The sequence below is a fragment of the Diabrotica undecimpunctata genome, chromosome 9 (assembly GCF_040954645.1).
Source record: "Diabrotica undecimpunctata isolate CICGRU chromosome 9, icDiaUnde3, whole genome shotgun sequence".
NCBI classification, from domain to species: domain Eukaryota; kingdom Metazoa; phylum Arthropoda; class Insecta; order Coleoptera; family Chrysomelidae; genus Diabrotica; species Diabrotica undecimpunctata.
In genome coordinates, this window is record NC_092811.1 from 30,160,628 (window position 1) to 30,176,490 (window position 15,863).

At 34.5% G+C, this 15,863-nt stretch overlaps 1 protein-coding gene across 1 annotated transcript in view; it reads left to right on the top strand.

Annotated features, from left to right (window-relative positions):
• Window positions 1–15,563, top strand: part of LOC140449742 (double-stranded RNA-specific editase Adar-like) — a 28,712-nt gene extending 13,149 nt beyond the window's left edge. The window contains exon 3 of the mRNA XM_072543064.1: window positions 8,292–15,563. Within this exon, the coding sequence (XP_072399165.1) occupies window positions 8,292–9,280 (989 nt within the window). The 3' untranslated portion in view covers window positions 9,281–15,563. The remainder of the gene's footprint in view (window positions 1–8,291) is intronic.
• The last annotated feature ends 300 nt before the right edge of the window (window positions 15,564–15,863 follow it).

Sequence of the window (15,863 nt, forward strand, 5' to 3'; positions counted from 1 at the left end):
GTGTATGATCTAGAAAAGACTTGAATGAGAAAGGATGTTTACAGTTTAGATATTATGCGTCATTATTTATCGTAACAGTAGTATACACTGATCGAATGCTTTTTTCTTCAAGTGGATTGGCATCTTCGATTTGAATATAACTGAATTTCTACCAAAAGATGTCCAAGCTAGTTTCATTCTTCTGTTGATCTCTGGAAGTAAGGAGCCAGATTTATGTATTAGTTGTCCCAGGTATACATACTCGTCTACTGTCGCAAGTGCAGTGTTGTTTATTGTTACATCTTGGACACCCACTAGCTCGTTGTACATGATTTTTGTTTTTGTCAAATTCATTTTTAGGCCAACTTCATTGCTAGCTGCATTTAGGTCACTTATAAGTTCTTGTTGTTCTGCAGATATTCCTTTGTTCTGCCAGTTAATTTTGCTGAATATATTTTCTAGAGTTGCAGTGACGAGCTTTGGTGATATTGCGTCTCCTTGTCGGACGCCTCTGGTAATGAGAAATTCTGGAGTGTTTTCATAAACTTTAACCTTAGCTTTTGCTTGTCTGTATATATTTGCTAAAGTTTCTATATACGGTTTGTCAATGCCTTGGTTGCTCAAAGTTTCTATTACTGCCTTGGGATATATAGAATCGAAAGCCTCCTCGAAATCTATGAAGGTTAATGCTAGCGGATTTCGCATTCTTTAGCTCTACTCATTAGTTCTCGATCAATGGTACTGAATCCACTTCTGAAGCCAGCTTGTTCTCTCGACTGTGCAGCATCTAATGCGTTTGTTATCTATTGTTGATGATCTTTGTGAATACCTTGTATACGATTGGTAGTAGACTTATAGGTCTGTAGTTTTTGATATCCTCTTTGCTATCTTTCTTATGAACGAGAATTATGTTTGCTGTTTTCCAGTGGTCTGGTATGCATCTCGATCTTAGGCAGTTCGTAAATATGTCTGCTAAGATTTTCCAGGTTTTATGCCAGCGTATTTAAGCAGTTCCACTGTTATACCATCTATTCCAGCTGCTTTACCGCTTTTCATTTTTGTAATTGTTGATTCTACTTCTTCCGGAAGGACTTCTGGTACATCTTCTTGGTTACTGATTACATCTTTAAGTGTGTCAGGGGCTTTGTATAGTTCGCTGTAGAATTTAGTCACGAGTTATATTATTTTATTTCTGTCTGTAATTCTGGTGTTCTCGCTTGTTAGAGGAACGATTTGCTTCTTCCCAATGATTATTGTTTTTCTTGTTTTCTTATAGTTTTTTCCTGTTTTTTATTGCATTTTCTACCAGTCTTTCATTGTACTTTCTTATTGGAACGGGCTGGGTTCCTCTGCACCGTCCAAGTGGGCCGAATAAATATTTCGGCTGGGTACAAGTAACTAATTATAAAATATAATTACTTCGGATTAGCCTTCGATTTGGCATATTTCCATTAAGTGGTGGTTCTTTTTGTTACATGGATTTAATTAAAACTACTCTTGCTCAGTAGAAATGTATTTTGATTATCACTAGTATACCCTTAATTGTTTGATGAACAATATACTAATTACTATTTATTTGCTCATTGCTTGTGTAATGAATATTAACACTTACAGTTATTATTGTTAAGACGTGATCGGATGGTTCAGAGCGATGTGTCTTCTCGGAGAGTTGAACGTACAAGAGAGAATTCTGTGCAATCTTTCGTATCGTCAAATTTTGGTCTGTACCAAAGGGTAGTTAGGGGTAGGACGCGAGGGCGCTGTTGCCAGTTTGGATCAAATCCGAACATACTCCCCGGCCGTTGAATGTCTCATTCAATAATGAGGTAGAAAGATAAGAAAGGAATGAGATCTAATGGTTCAGTTGGAACGTGAGAAGATACAGAAGACCTATGATATATAAACAAGAAAGTAAGCAGGAATAAGAAGAAAGTAATATACGACAATCAAATTAAGAATCTTGAGGCAAGGGACATAGCTTTGTGATGGGCCTAATGAAGACTCCTTCACTAGTTCGAATCCGTACAGCTCTGACCGGAAAGTAAGGCCTGTGGTTCGACATGACCAAGTCTAGTATGTTCGTGTGAAAGCAGTAGAGTGACTACATGTGATTTAGAGGGAAGTAAAATAGGGTGTTTATGATATTCTAGAATGTCTGCATTTGTCTGCAGAATGTCTCTTTTTAAGCGTCCACCGACACATAAAAAACCAGAGTGATTTATGAATGGACTAAGTGAGACCATGGTTTTATTTGAGTGATTTACTATTTTGGATTTCAGAGATTTCTGAACTGAAGTGTTGGTGTTGAACAATTTTACAAATTGAGTTAGTGGACGTGAGAAGTTCATCTACAGATAGTGGACCAGTAAGAGTTTTAGTGGGAAACCTTGAATTGTGAATAAATCTGTGAACATAAGCCATTGCGTGCACTAGTCTAGAAAATTTAGAAAATCTAAGAAATATTTTATGCCAAAAATTTTCTTCGGTAGGTTTAGTGGTAAGAAGTGAGATTTTTCTCTCTTCTGGTAAGTTGCATTCATTAATTTTTTCATTAAAATGTGCGAGATTTAGATTGGGGTCTTGCAGAAATGAAGGACCTGACCACCATAAATCTAATTTTAAAATGTTTTGGGCTAGTAATCCTCGAGATGGGTAGTCGGCAGCATTTTCTGCAGATTTTATGTGGCGCCACTGAAAGGCATTTGTAAATTCAGTGATTTGAGCAACTCGATTGGAAACAAAGGTATTCCAGCGGGATGCGTGGGATTGTATCCACGATAGCGATTCTTGAATCGCTCCACAAATTGACACTAGAGAATGACAGTTTGTTTTCATATATTGATATGATTCTTTTGGTGAGTTTTGAGAGGAGTAACATGGCACAGAGTTCAAGTCTAAGTAGGGTAGTTGTCCTGATAGGGCTTACCCGAGATTTTCCTGTAACCAGTATGCAGGAAACTGTGTTATCAGAGTATACAGTACGAAAGTAAATGCATGCTGCATAAGCCCTTTCGCTGCTGTCAGCAAAGACATGAATTTGTATGTGTGCGACTTTCTTATTAAGAAATAGACAGCGTGGGATTTTTAAGGACTTTAAGTGAGGTATATTATTTACAAAGGTTGTCCATTCTTTTTCCAAAGAGGGAGGCAAGATATCGTCCCAGTCCATTCGTTCAAGGAAAAGTTTCTTAATGAATAACTTTCCATGTAGAATCACAGGAGTTATTAACCCTAAGGGGTCATACATTTTGGCTAGAGTGGATAAGGCAATTCTTTTTGTAACGCGAGTGTTAGTTGGGGCTTCAGGTACTGAAATTGAGAGTGTGTCTGGAGAAGGGTTCCATGAAAGTCCTAAAATTTTATTAGAGACATTTTCGATTTGGATGTCATATGAAGTGGGTTGATCATTGTTACAATATTTTTCAGTGAACCTTGTGGAATTGGAAACCCATTTGTGAGTTGAAATGCAAGCACTACCTAGAACGGTATTTAATTCGTGATATGTGGTTTCTAGGTCAGCTTCAGTTTCGGCACCACAGAGGATGTCGTCTACGTAAGTTTGTGTAAGTAAGGCCTCACAAGCGAGGGGGTATTTTTGGATGTAAGTGGATGCAAGCTCTTTTATAGCCCGAGTAGATAAGAAACGTGAAGATCTGAGGCCGTACGTTACGCTAGTAAGTTCAATGCATTCAAGTGGTTTAGAGGGATCATCTCTCCACAGTATATTTTGCAGGAAGGTTTGATTTGGGTTAATATTTATTTGACGGTACATTTTTTGAATATCAGCAGTACAAACAAATTGGGGTATTCTAAAACGGCAAATGATGACAAATAGATCAGGTTGTACCTGTGGACCTGTGAGCATAATGTCATTTAAAGAAGTTCCAAAAGAGGATTTACAAGATCCATCAAAAACAACGCGTAATCGAGTGCTGGTACTGCTCTCTTTTATCACGCAATGATGGGGCAAGAAATATTTGTGTTCGGATAAATTATTGTATAGTGTGAGTGGGATATATCGTGCATGATTAAGTGTAATGTATTCATTGATAAACCTTTTGTATTCAAGAAACAGAGAGTGATTTAATTGGAATTTCTTTTCTAAGCTTTCGAATCGTTTTTTAGCGATATGAAAAGAGTCACCTAGTTTGGTATGCTCTGAGGGGCATTTAAGGGGAAGATTGACTTGGAATCGTCCGGTTTCTAAAATTTTAAAGTTTTTCTTGAAGTCAAGTTCAGCAATTTCTTCAGTCGGGGTGAGAAGTTTTTTAGTGGGTATTTCCTCCATTTCCCAGAATTTAGGAAGAAGCGAGTTAAGGGAAGAAGTGTTTTCGGAGATAACATTAGAAGTTTGAGTAAATAAGGATACTCTTTTATTTTTTAGATGATTATGAGGTACCAGCGACAATCCAACCAAAAAAGGTGTTTTGAAGTACAGGGAGATTTTTTCCTAATCTTACAATGCCATCGGTAATGAGTTCGTAGTATTTGTCAGCACCTATCAAAATGTCAATGCTTGAAGTTGAAAAGAACTCACTGTCGGCTAAGGAAATGTTGTGTGGTATTTCGAGCAATTCTAGGGGTATATGTGTCTGCGGTAGTGGGGTAGTTATTCTATCGAGTACGTAACAAGACATGTTAAGTTTATTGCTTTTATCATTAGTAGAGAAAATTGTAAGATTTGCCATTATGTTAGACATGATTGAGCTCTGGGCAATTCCAGAAATTTGAAGTGGTTGTTGGAGGGTTTTACAGCTAATTTTTTCAAAAAGATTCCTTGATATAAAGCTACTTTGACTAGCATTATCGAGAAGTGCCTTGGCTGTTATCATATGTCCTGATTTTGATTGAATAGATATTTTAATTGTTGCTAATAGAACATTACAAGGTTTAGCGGAGAATGTAAGGTCGCCTGTGGTATCTAGAGATACCGCTGTGACAGACTCGGGGTGGATGTTATTGCCAGAGGAGGATGGCATGTCGTCGAATTCTGTATGATTTTTATAAGAATTTAAATTAGGGTTTGATTTTTCTTGAGTTTGATGATAATTATGTTTTCTGGAGTTGGCATCAGAATGTGTTTGATTTGAATTGGATCTCCAATTATGTTGATTGCCTTGAGGATATGTAGTTCTTTGGCCTTGAGATGGAGTGTTGTGGGTTTTGCGTACGTGCAAGAGAGTGTGATGTTTTTTAGAACAAATCGAGCAAGTTTTAAAGATGCATTCATTGTAAGAATGTCCTGTGCCCAAGCAGTTTGTGCACATGTGTTGAGAATGTGTGAAATTTAGTTTATCAGAGTGTGGTAGAGATGAGAAACATGGACAACGATATATTTTATGAGACAAGTCATTACAGTATATGCATTTAGAAGTGGAAGAATTATTGTAGGTAACATTGGTGTGAAGAGAAGTAGTGCGAGAGAATTTCGGAGAAGGTTTTTCCGTTTTATAGTCACGTGAGTCACTTAAATCACCTAATAAATTGCACCTATCTTCTAAAATGTCTAGAAACTCGTCTAATGTGGATAAATCTGATTTAATTCTTTTTTCTCCGTATTGTTTTTTGGAGTTATAGTCAATTTTTCTTGACAAAATATAAACTAAGATGATGTCCCAAGTATCTACTGGAATGTTTAAGTTTTTTAAAGATTGAATGTGTTTTCTTATTGTAGTTACGAAGTCTCTGAGTGTTTGGGCATTAACCTTAGTGAGAGTGGGGTAGTCCAAAATGGATTTTAAGTGTGCGTTGATTATATTTAAGTTATTAGAGTATCGTTTTTCCAAGAGGTCAAGGGCAATGGTAAAGTTTTCGTGGGTTAATTCGAGAGAGTCAATTAAGGCGAGAGCTTCATTTTTTAGAGAAGATTTTAGGTATATAAACCGTTGAATATTTGTCAGAGATGGGTTATCAATGATTAAAGAGGTAAAGAGTTGATAAAATGATATCCATTCATCGTAGTTGCCTGAGAAGATTTGAAGTGATAATTGGGGTAGTTTTACATTAGTAGGCGTGGTTTGTGTAACAGTGGGAGTTTGAGTGGTAAGACTGGGTAGATTTGACTCTACGAGAGATTTGCACTTTTCGCGTAATAAAGTTAAATATTTAAAATAATGTTTTTCCATAAGATCACGGTTTTCAAGAGCATCGGCATCGTCAGTGGCTTGTTCTATGTTATCTTGAACATTATGAACATTATAACGTTCAAAATGTTTAATTATTGATTCTTCTCTTAGTTGTAATTCTGTTATAGTTAGTTGAGAATGTAAAAATTGATCACACCAATTATATGCTCGCGTTAAAGCCGACTTTGCCGTTGCTCGTTGTTTCTTCAGTGCCTCCATTATTAAATATAGGTTTTAAATCTAAACAAGTATGATATATGCAATCACTAAAAACACCTTAAATTCACTTGCGAAAACACTATCGCGTTAGATATAGCACAACTTTTATAAGCGCCCTGAAAGATAAAACAATACAATACAAACAAATCAATAGAAATATCAATAAATGAATATTTAAATGTGTTGTAGAATATGTGTAGTATATATAAAATCGTTAAATATATGGAGGCACTGTGAAATCGGTAAGTATAATATTTATGATGTGTAAAAATATTAAAAGTATTTATTTAGTGAAATTTCAAAGATAAATAATAAAGTTTTTCGCTTGAGCAAATAAATGTTTTTAATTCTTAAAACTAATTGTTACAAAGAATTTCTTAAAGTAATTATTATTCAAATTTTTATTTTATGCGAAACAATAGTGTCTTTCTTAGTATCGAAATTATTCTGTGAGCACGTGGGAAGAAAGAACTTTTTCTGTACCTGCAGTGATGAGCGGTGTACCTGATGCCGTGAGTTCTCACACAGCGAATGACGCGACGTAGCAATTTGTAGAATATAATATATTTTAAATATATTTGTGTTGAATTTGTTATTTATATAAATCCTAGTTTATAACATATGGGAGAAGGACCATGAAACGGGCTGGGTTCCTCTGCACCGTCCAAGTGGGCCGAATAAATATTTCGGCTGGGTACAAGTAACTAATTATAAAATATAATTACTTCGGATTAGCCTTCGATTTGGTATATTTCCATTAAGCGGTGGTTCTTTTTGTTACATCGATTTAATTAAAACTACTCTTGCTCAGTAGAAATGTATTTTGATTATCACTAGTATACCCTTAATTGTTTGATGAACAATATACTAATTACTATTTATTTGCTCATTGCTTGTGTAATGAATATTAACACTTACAGTTATTATTGTTAAGACGTGATCGGATGGTTCAGAGCGATGTGTCTTCTCGGAGAGTTGAACGTACAAGAGAGAATTCTGTGCAATCTTTCGTATCGTCAAATTTTGGTCTGTACCAAAGGGTAGTTAGGGGTAGGACGCGAGGGCGCTGTTGCCAGTTTGGATCAAATCCGAACACTTATATCTTCCTTAATATTTTTCCTTACTGTCTTACAAAGTTCAGTGTATTGTATTCTCTGTATGTTGCTACTTACTTTTATTTCCCTTCTTTGTTTTAGCATTATTTTAGTTTTATCAGACAATTTATTATGTTCAGTTTGTTGTTGCGGGCCTCCGATTTCTTTGGCACTATCTAGGATGTTTTCCATTAATTGAGAGCTGTCGATTTGGTCATGTAATCTTTCATCAATTGTCCTTTGGTAGTGATCTGAGTTTTCTTTTAGATTGTTAATATTTATAGCGGTTACTCTTGGTTTTGTGATTAATTTTATTCTTTCTAGTTTCAAATCTTGAACAATTTTTGGTCTGATTAGGCCATGGTGGCTGCCTGTTTGAAATTTATTTATTACACTGACATCTTTTATTGTAGCAATCTTGTTGGTTAGAATGAAGTCAATTTCGTTCTTAGTGATTCCATTTGGTGCTACCTAAGTCCATTTTCTGTTCGATTTTTTCTTAAAGAATGTATTTGCAATTGGCACGTTCAGTTGGCACTTGAAAGACTGGTTCAGTGTGCAAACTGAGCCAGTCTTTTCCCCCTCTCATTTCTATCACCGACTCCATACTTTCCCACGACTTGTTCTTTGTCGTTTCTCTTTCCTACTTTGGCACTAAAGTCACCAATTAAAATACTTGAAATGACTTTTATTGTTATTTAATGCTTCATTTACGTTACTGTATAGTTTCTATATTTCTTCGTCAGTGTGATATAATATATATATATATATATATATATATATATATATATATATATATATATATATATATATTAATATTTAATTTCTCAAAAAGTATTTCAGACATAATTAATTATAAGTGAAATATTTTTAGGCATTGTGATGACGAAAAATTCAGACCTTTCAACTGCCGAAGTAATATGTATAACAACTGGTACTAACTGCATCTCTCCAAAAAACATCACTGCAAATGGAAGCTCACTACATGATATGCATGCGGAAGTTTTATCCAGAAGGTGTTTGCTATTGTACTTCTACAACCAATTAGAATTGCTGCTATCAAATGAATCTCATGAAGCATCAATATTCATCCTGAAAAACTGCGGATCAGGATATCAATTAAAGCAGGGAATTGAGTTTCATCTGTACATCAGCCATCCACCTTGTGGTGATGCAACTATTAAATGCGATGATGGCAAGAATCCCATTACTCTAATCCGTGGTTTGCTAAGATGCAAGATAGAACCTTCACAAGGGACTGTACCTACGAAAACTTGCCTTAACTCAACTTGGGATAGTATTATAGAAAAACATACCGTCAAAATGATGTCGTGTTCAGATAAAATTTGCAAGTGGAATGTCTTGGGCTTGCAAGGACCTCTTTTGCTCAATTTTATTGATCCTGTATACTTAAGTTCAGTCATAGTAGGAAGAAGAGTAACCCACACTCAGTTACAAAGAGCTCTTTACGAAAGAATAGAAAATACTTTACAAAATATACCGTCAGAATTTCATTTAAATAAGCCCAAATTGTTAACAGTACTATGTACTGAATTAAGAAGACCAAGTACCAGTCTTAACTTTGCTGTGGTTTGGCTCTTGGGCATGGACCATCCTGAAGTAGTTCTGAGTAGAAATGGTGAAACAGAACACGGCACTTCAGTAATTTCTACATGGAGTTTGGTAGACCGATATGTGTCATTGTCTCAAAGATGGCCACCTGTTAAAGGTCGTAAGAGGGTGCATACAACTCGATTAGAGGGCAACAACATTTTAACTAGTTACACCGTTGCGAGAGAAAACTTTTATAAAGCGTTTTCAGAAGCTGGTTTAGGTAACTGGGAATCTAAGTCAGACAGTTAAATTCATGTTTTAGAAACTAACATGACATTATTTTGACATCACATTTTGAGATTACCTTGATTCTTATATAAGACGAAAATATATAAAAGTTTGTTGTTTTTTAGATATATACTTGCAAAGTGCAGGGTAGAGTGAGGTTAACTGGACATACTGCCTGCTTCAAAAAAGGCCAATATTTGAATCGCTTATTTATAAAAGACCTCTTATCACAACATTTAAATTTTGGGAAACAACTAATAACTGTATAGGTTTATGAAAAACCATTTTATACTTTTCTGATTTTTCGAAACATATTAAGGACCTTAAAACTGAAAATAAATCATGTTAGTTACACCTTTTAATATTATTATTGCATTTTTTATTATTATTGAAAGAGGCCTTTCATAAACAAAAGTCTTGTTTTACGGAGAAACTTTTGATTGGTGGATGAATTTACACCGTGTTTATTTATAATTAATATTACTCTATTAAAACAATTCTAAGGCAATAAAATTAGCTAAAATTAATTGCCGTTTTGTACATTTTTGCTCATTTTTTGCTTGCAACCGTAGGCCATTCAGCAAGCTCATTGTAAAACCACCTGTGTTCTTGATGGACGTAGAGCAAAAGTTTCTTCAGGTCATTAATTTTCTTTTGATGAATTGGTACCTTTGCTTCATGAGTTTTTCTTGCTAATGAGGAGGGGGGAGATGGCTCGGCAATACACAGTGGGTTAGATAATAATTTGAAGGTTTTCTTAAGATATCCACCTATAAAATCAGATACAACGACCACTCCTTTTTTAAATCTTTCACAAGTAAATTCGTGGTAGGAAGAAATAGTAAACATTTCTTTTTTTTTTGTTTTTCTCAATTTGACTTTCTTCTGAAACAGTATTTTTCTTGTACAATTTGGGCCATCAACTTTGAAAGTCCAAAACATCTGCATTTTCCACTAAATACATAGTAAACATCATGTTTCCTTAGGTTTCGTTTTACAAGGCCGAAGACCCTGTCAAATGGCAAATAGTGTTGACCGCTTATTGGAAGTCTATAGACAATTTATTTGAATCTTCCACTATTTGTAAGTTACCTAAACGATCGGTAAAAACCTATACGATATAGGTAAAAACCTATACGATCGTGTGATTTTTATATTGTCCTGTACAGTTGTCATTGTATAAGTACAACTCATCTATATTAGCTGAAACATTCTCGTTAATATACTTCTTTAAAAAAGAGCAAACTTCATTACTTCCCTTTCCAGCAATTCCTTGGTGGTATAAAGAAAATATTGCAGTGTCATTATTACTATTATGGATGCCAAACGGATAGACGGACAGTTGTCTAAGGTAATATATTTCCTGTACTGGAATCGTAGGAAGCGATATGTTTGCTATATAATCAAAACATAAAAGCATCTCATTTTCATATTCGGCATAGTATTCTTTCGTCTGTCGAAGGGACGAATAAAACTTTTTACTACTCCTCTTATGCAGAAGTAGCTGCTCAACTGCAACTCATTTTGGCTGTTTCATTCAACTGAGGATTTTTATTCTAGTGTTGAGCAGTTCACATTCACAACAAGTGTCAATTTAGGGCCTTCCAAATCTATAATTGAAATGTTCTTTGAAAAGTTTGTAGTAAAAACTATACTTCACGTTCAACTCATTAAATTTCTCTTGGAACAAATTGAACATTTTTTTTATGTCCAGCTTAGCATCTAAGTATTTTATTTCCTTAGACGGATAGTGACTTGTTGTCAGTGGGAATAACTGAATGTGTTCTTTTACAAGATTCGTATAATCTTGTGGAAGGATCTTCCGATTCATCTGTTGGCCTGTTAAATCTGTAGAAGACTCACCTTTCACAAGAAAATCTTGCAGTCTTCTTAATCTTTTTTCACCAATACCGTGCGGACTCCAAAAAGCCTTTTTGCAGATGTTGATCCTTTTCTCATGAAGCAAGGTATACAATTTAAAAGAACTTGTATGCTAAACAGAATGTTTGGACTTAAAACAAACATCTCCACCTTCATCTCCGGAAGTGTTTTAATCTTGACGGGCTTCTTCTGTACGGGCTCTGCTATTAAGGACTGGTAAAAAAGGTTTTGCTCATTTTTGTTTGTTTCTACCTCTGCATCAAATTTCAACTTGGTCCTCTTCACATACCTTTTCTAAACATCTCAATCTGCACCTGCAGCATTCAAAATATGTTGCTATTGTGGAACTAAGCTTGTGGAACTAAAATTAGTCTTCAATTTATCATCTTATTTCGTGTTTGAAATAGTACATTGTACGATAAAACAATAAAACCTAACTTACGAGCATGATAATCCTGTTTTGCGTCGTTTGACAACATTTCTTCTGTAATTTATATATTCTGTACCACGACATCTAGCTTTCTTAATGCAATTTACCTTTATATTCATCAGAGTAACGAACACCTCTCTTTTGCTTCTTGCTATCTGCTTCTATTTCAATTACCACACTTTCAGTCTCTGATATTACTTCAAAACATGTTGTTCAAAAGTTGAATCACTTTAACAAAAACTGAAGAACACTATTTTATTTTATTATTATTTAACAGTTGATTATAACGTAAAACAACATTACGGGTTAATTAATCTCCAAACAGTAAACATCTGTCAACAATCATCTGGCCCATTCAGTAATATATATTCTTTATCTATGATCTGGCCACGCAATGTTGCTAATAGTGCTTTTCATTATTAAAGCCACTTGTCAATGATATTAGGCCTTTCATAAATAAACAATAATTTTTAACTAAAATATCTAGTAAAGGAATAACAGACAAACGCTTTTCATTAGCAAACGATGTGCGAACATATGGGTTATCATTTTCTGAGTTAAACAAAAATTTGAAAAAAAGTGACATGATGCCTTTCATAAATAAGCAATTGATTTATCCTGTGCTTCTTTGTTATTTGACTAACCATTTAATATGGTTTTTGAAGTTCAATAAACATCTATAGGAATAGCCGGTTGATTTTCGTAATAATCTACAATTTTGACCAATTAACCTACCTAGTAGGTTAACTGGAAAATGGAAGCGGGCTAGAATTTGTGATACATGATATACAGCCACAGGAATTTAGTTTCCTTGTGGATGTTAAAAGGATTATTCCATTTTCCTTCTCAAACTCTATTGCGTTACGCTTAATGCCTTTCATGATTGTCGATAATATTTAGTTTCGGGTTTTCTTTGACGGTCTTTTATGTTGAGCAAAATGTTGCAAAACAGGCAAAAAGAGTTCACCTTAAAATGCACGTGAAGAAATATAAAGTAGTGTGGCACATTTCCAGTAGCATCAATATTGCCACCACGCTAACAAGGACCCCTCTTTCGGCAGAAGTCATTTGCCCCACGCTTTTTTTTTGCCTGTTGCGGCTAACACTTTTGGTGGTTTGTGCATCTGTCTCATCTAGATTGTAGACATCATTGGCATGTAAATTATATATATTTTTAAGATATCTCAGTTTTTTTACAAATGCTTCTACATGTCCTTTAATAAAGCTGTTCGCCCTACTAATGCTGGTTTGTTCAGGGGTTCTTAATGATAATCTGTGCCTTTCTATAAAATTAAACATCTACTACCTTCGAGCTATTCCATCCCGAATCCAACTCTCCTTTATAGTTTTGTTGTTAGCTACAGTAAATTCATATGCCAACCTAGACCTTGTTTGACTGACAATACATAATGAATGTTGCAAGCTTCTTGTAAATATTTTTAAGAAGCAGTTCTTCGTCTTGAGAAAATACCATGAAGTGCTCATTCATCATCATCATTCTGGCTTTACAATCCTGCGTGGGTCCTAATCTCCTCAAGAATTTCTATCCAGTCTCCCTATCCATCGCCTTCCTCTGCCAAGCATGTATTTCCATATTTCTCATGTCTTCATCTTTCCCAAGGAACCTTTTTCTGGGTCTTCCTCTTCTTCTCTGACCAATGGGTCTATCAAGGAGCATTTTTTTAGCTGGGTCATTTTGTTCCATCCGCATTACATGCCCTATCCACCTCAGACGTCATATCTTAATATGTGTATCCTTTCTTCTCTTTTCTTTGTCTGCTAATTCTCTACAGTTGTCCTAGTTTGTCGGGTAAGCATCTTTCTGTAGGCTTAATTTTTTTCTTTTGTTGCATTATTGTATTCATTGTCAAACCAATGAGTTTTACGGGCACAAATTTTTATTCCTATTTCATCTTTCGCTGCTGCTTCAATGTGGTGCTCATTACTTGGGCGAAAATTAACCATCCAAAAATCATGATAGCGGCATATGTGTACATAACGTTTTAGTGTAATTCTCGGAAGACCAAACTGGATAGCTACGTTCTTACTGAACGACTATTTTCTAAGACTTCTTTGCAAGCCTGTTTTAATGTTTTTGAACTGTAAGACTTATTGTTCATCGTTCGCATTCTTTTCCTTAAACGACGTAAAATATAATAACTTAAAATAGTGGAAGAATGACTCATCCATGAAAAACCATGTTGATTTTACTAACAATCCTCTGTAGGTTATATAGAAATCTTTATTAACCACAATTAGTGGCTTTAAGATTCTACTTTCAACTAAAAGTGCATGGCTATGATTCTGTCTAACAAATGGCAGGTACGTTGAAGTGTTCAATTAACCTGCCTGTTCAGTTAACCTCACTCTACCCTATAAAAAAACACATAAATAAAGTGTCCGTTATAATATAGGTAGCTCTATTTAATTACTGAAAATTTCAAATTGCCCTTCCCCGTATTTTTGACAAGCCTGAGATCTCAATCTTACCGCAACGGTAACATCACTGCTTCAAAAGTTACTTCATCTATTTAAAAAAAAAATCGGCCAAGGAGAAACCGATGTTTTTGTACTTCATCTTGTCTAGTCATTGGACGTGAAGTTGTATTGGGGTTGTTGATAGCGATATCTAAAATTTAATCATGTATTTTTATTGGTAAGTACTTTCTTCTATCCAATACATCACGTATTCCATATTACCGAAATTGTCTTTATGCTTAAAGAAAGTGCCATCGGGGACAGAAATTTCCTCAGGGGATTGCAGTGCCCTTTTTCTGGTAAAGGTAACGGCTGTTGTTTTTTGCAGGTTAATTCTTAGATCTTCAGCTTTACACCAGTTATCTACCTCTCAGAGCGATTTGCGTTCGTTCTGTGACTGTCTTGGCCAAACGCCCTTTGACTACTACTGCCAGGATATCCGCATAGCCCAGACAGTTAAACTCATATTTGGACAGTTAGTTAAGAGGTCGTCTATTAGTATTGCCCACAGTAGTAGAGATAATACCTCTCGAGATTCAAAAGAGATGTTGTTAAACGCTCCTTCCACGTCTAAAAAATTTTCTTTGTCTTCCAATGACTTTGAGAGCAGTCTACTGAGATCATCCCAAGTCTGTTGACTTTCCTGGCTGATACGCGTATTGACGATCGATGTGGTTTATTCTTCACAACTATAATGTATCTATCTAGGAGCCTTTCTAGTGTTTTTATTAAGGAGGAAGATTGGTATGATTTTGGCGATTGGTGAATTACCTTAGCAAATTTTGGTATACAGGTAATTTTCACCTTTTGCAATGCCATTGGAATAGGTATTATTCCATGCCAAACTAGCTTTGAGGATTTTACTTAGATTTTACTTACGTTGTATGTAGCTATTTAGATTTAAGTTAAAGTCAAATTATGCATTTTTAATTTTATGATCTTTTTATAATCAGTACCACATTACTCCTGTAAGTTAATATCGTTTAAATAATGTATACTGTAAATTTTGTTATTTTTTTTTACACATTGTTCATTCTAAAGAACGTGTTATTATACGGCTACAACGACGTTGTTACATTTTATACGATTTCCACAAATTCCTTGTTGTTATTACTCCTAAATATTTTAAGATCTTTGTTATTATCTAGCTTTAATACTTAGATCAGGCGGTATATGTTTTGAGTTGTGTGGGAAGTATATAAACGTAGTTTTTTGCATAAATCGCTTCCAAATATCACTAGAAATCATAATTTCACTACGCGTTAGTCCTCAAAAGAAAACCTACTTTTTATTAAACAATATATAAAAACTATTCAATAAATTCAGCATTTTTCATTGGTTTTTCTCACATATCTCAGCAACTTTATTGGTTTTAAAACAATTTGGTTTGGTCAAGAGGAATAAAAGTTGTGCAATTAAATTTTACATGAGACAAATGTGATTGCAAGTCTTAAAAATGATTACTATTGATGGAAAAATACTAAAAATCGCAAAAAATATACCTATATATAAAAAATATTTTTTTTGTGATTTTATTTATCACACTTATATTATACATAGGCCCTTCATACTTAACGAAAGAAACTATTTAATAAATGTTCAATCATTACACAAAATTTCAATTAAATCGATGAAATAGTTTTTGCACAAAAATTGTGTAATCTAACTTTAAAAAAAAAGTTAATAATATTCAAAATTATGCAAGTTCAAAACTGAAGACTTTAGATAGTTGAAAATTTTATGACATATAGAAGAATATTCAAACTTTCAAATCCATTTTGAAAAATTAAATTCGTTAAGTAATTAGGAGAACCT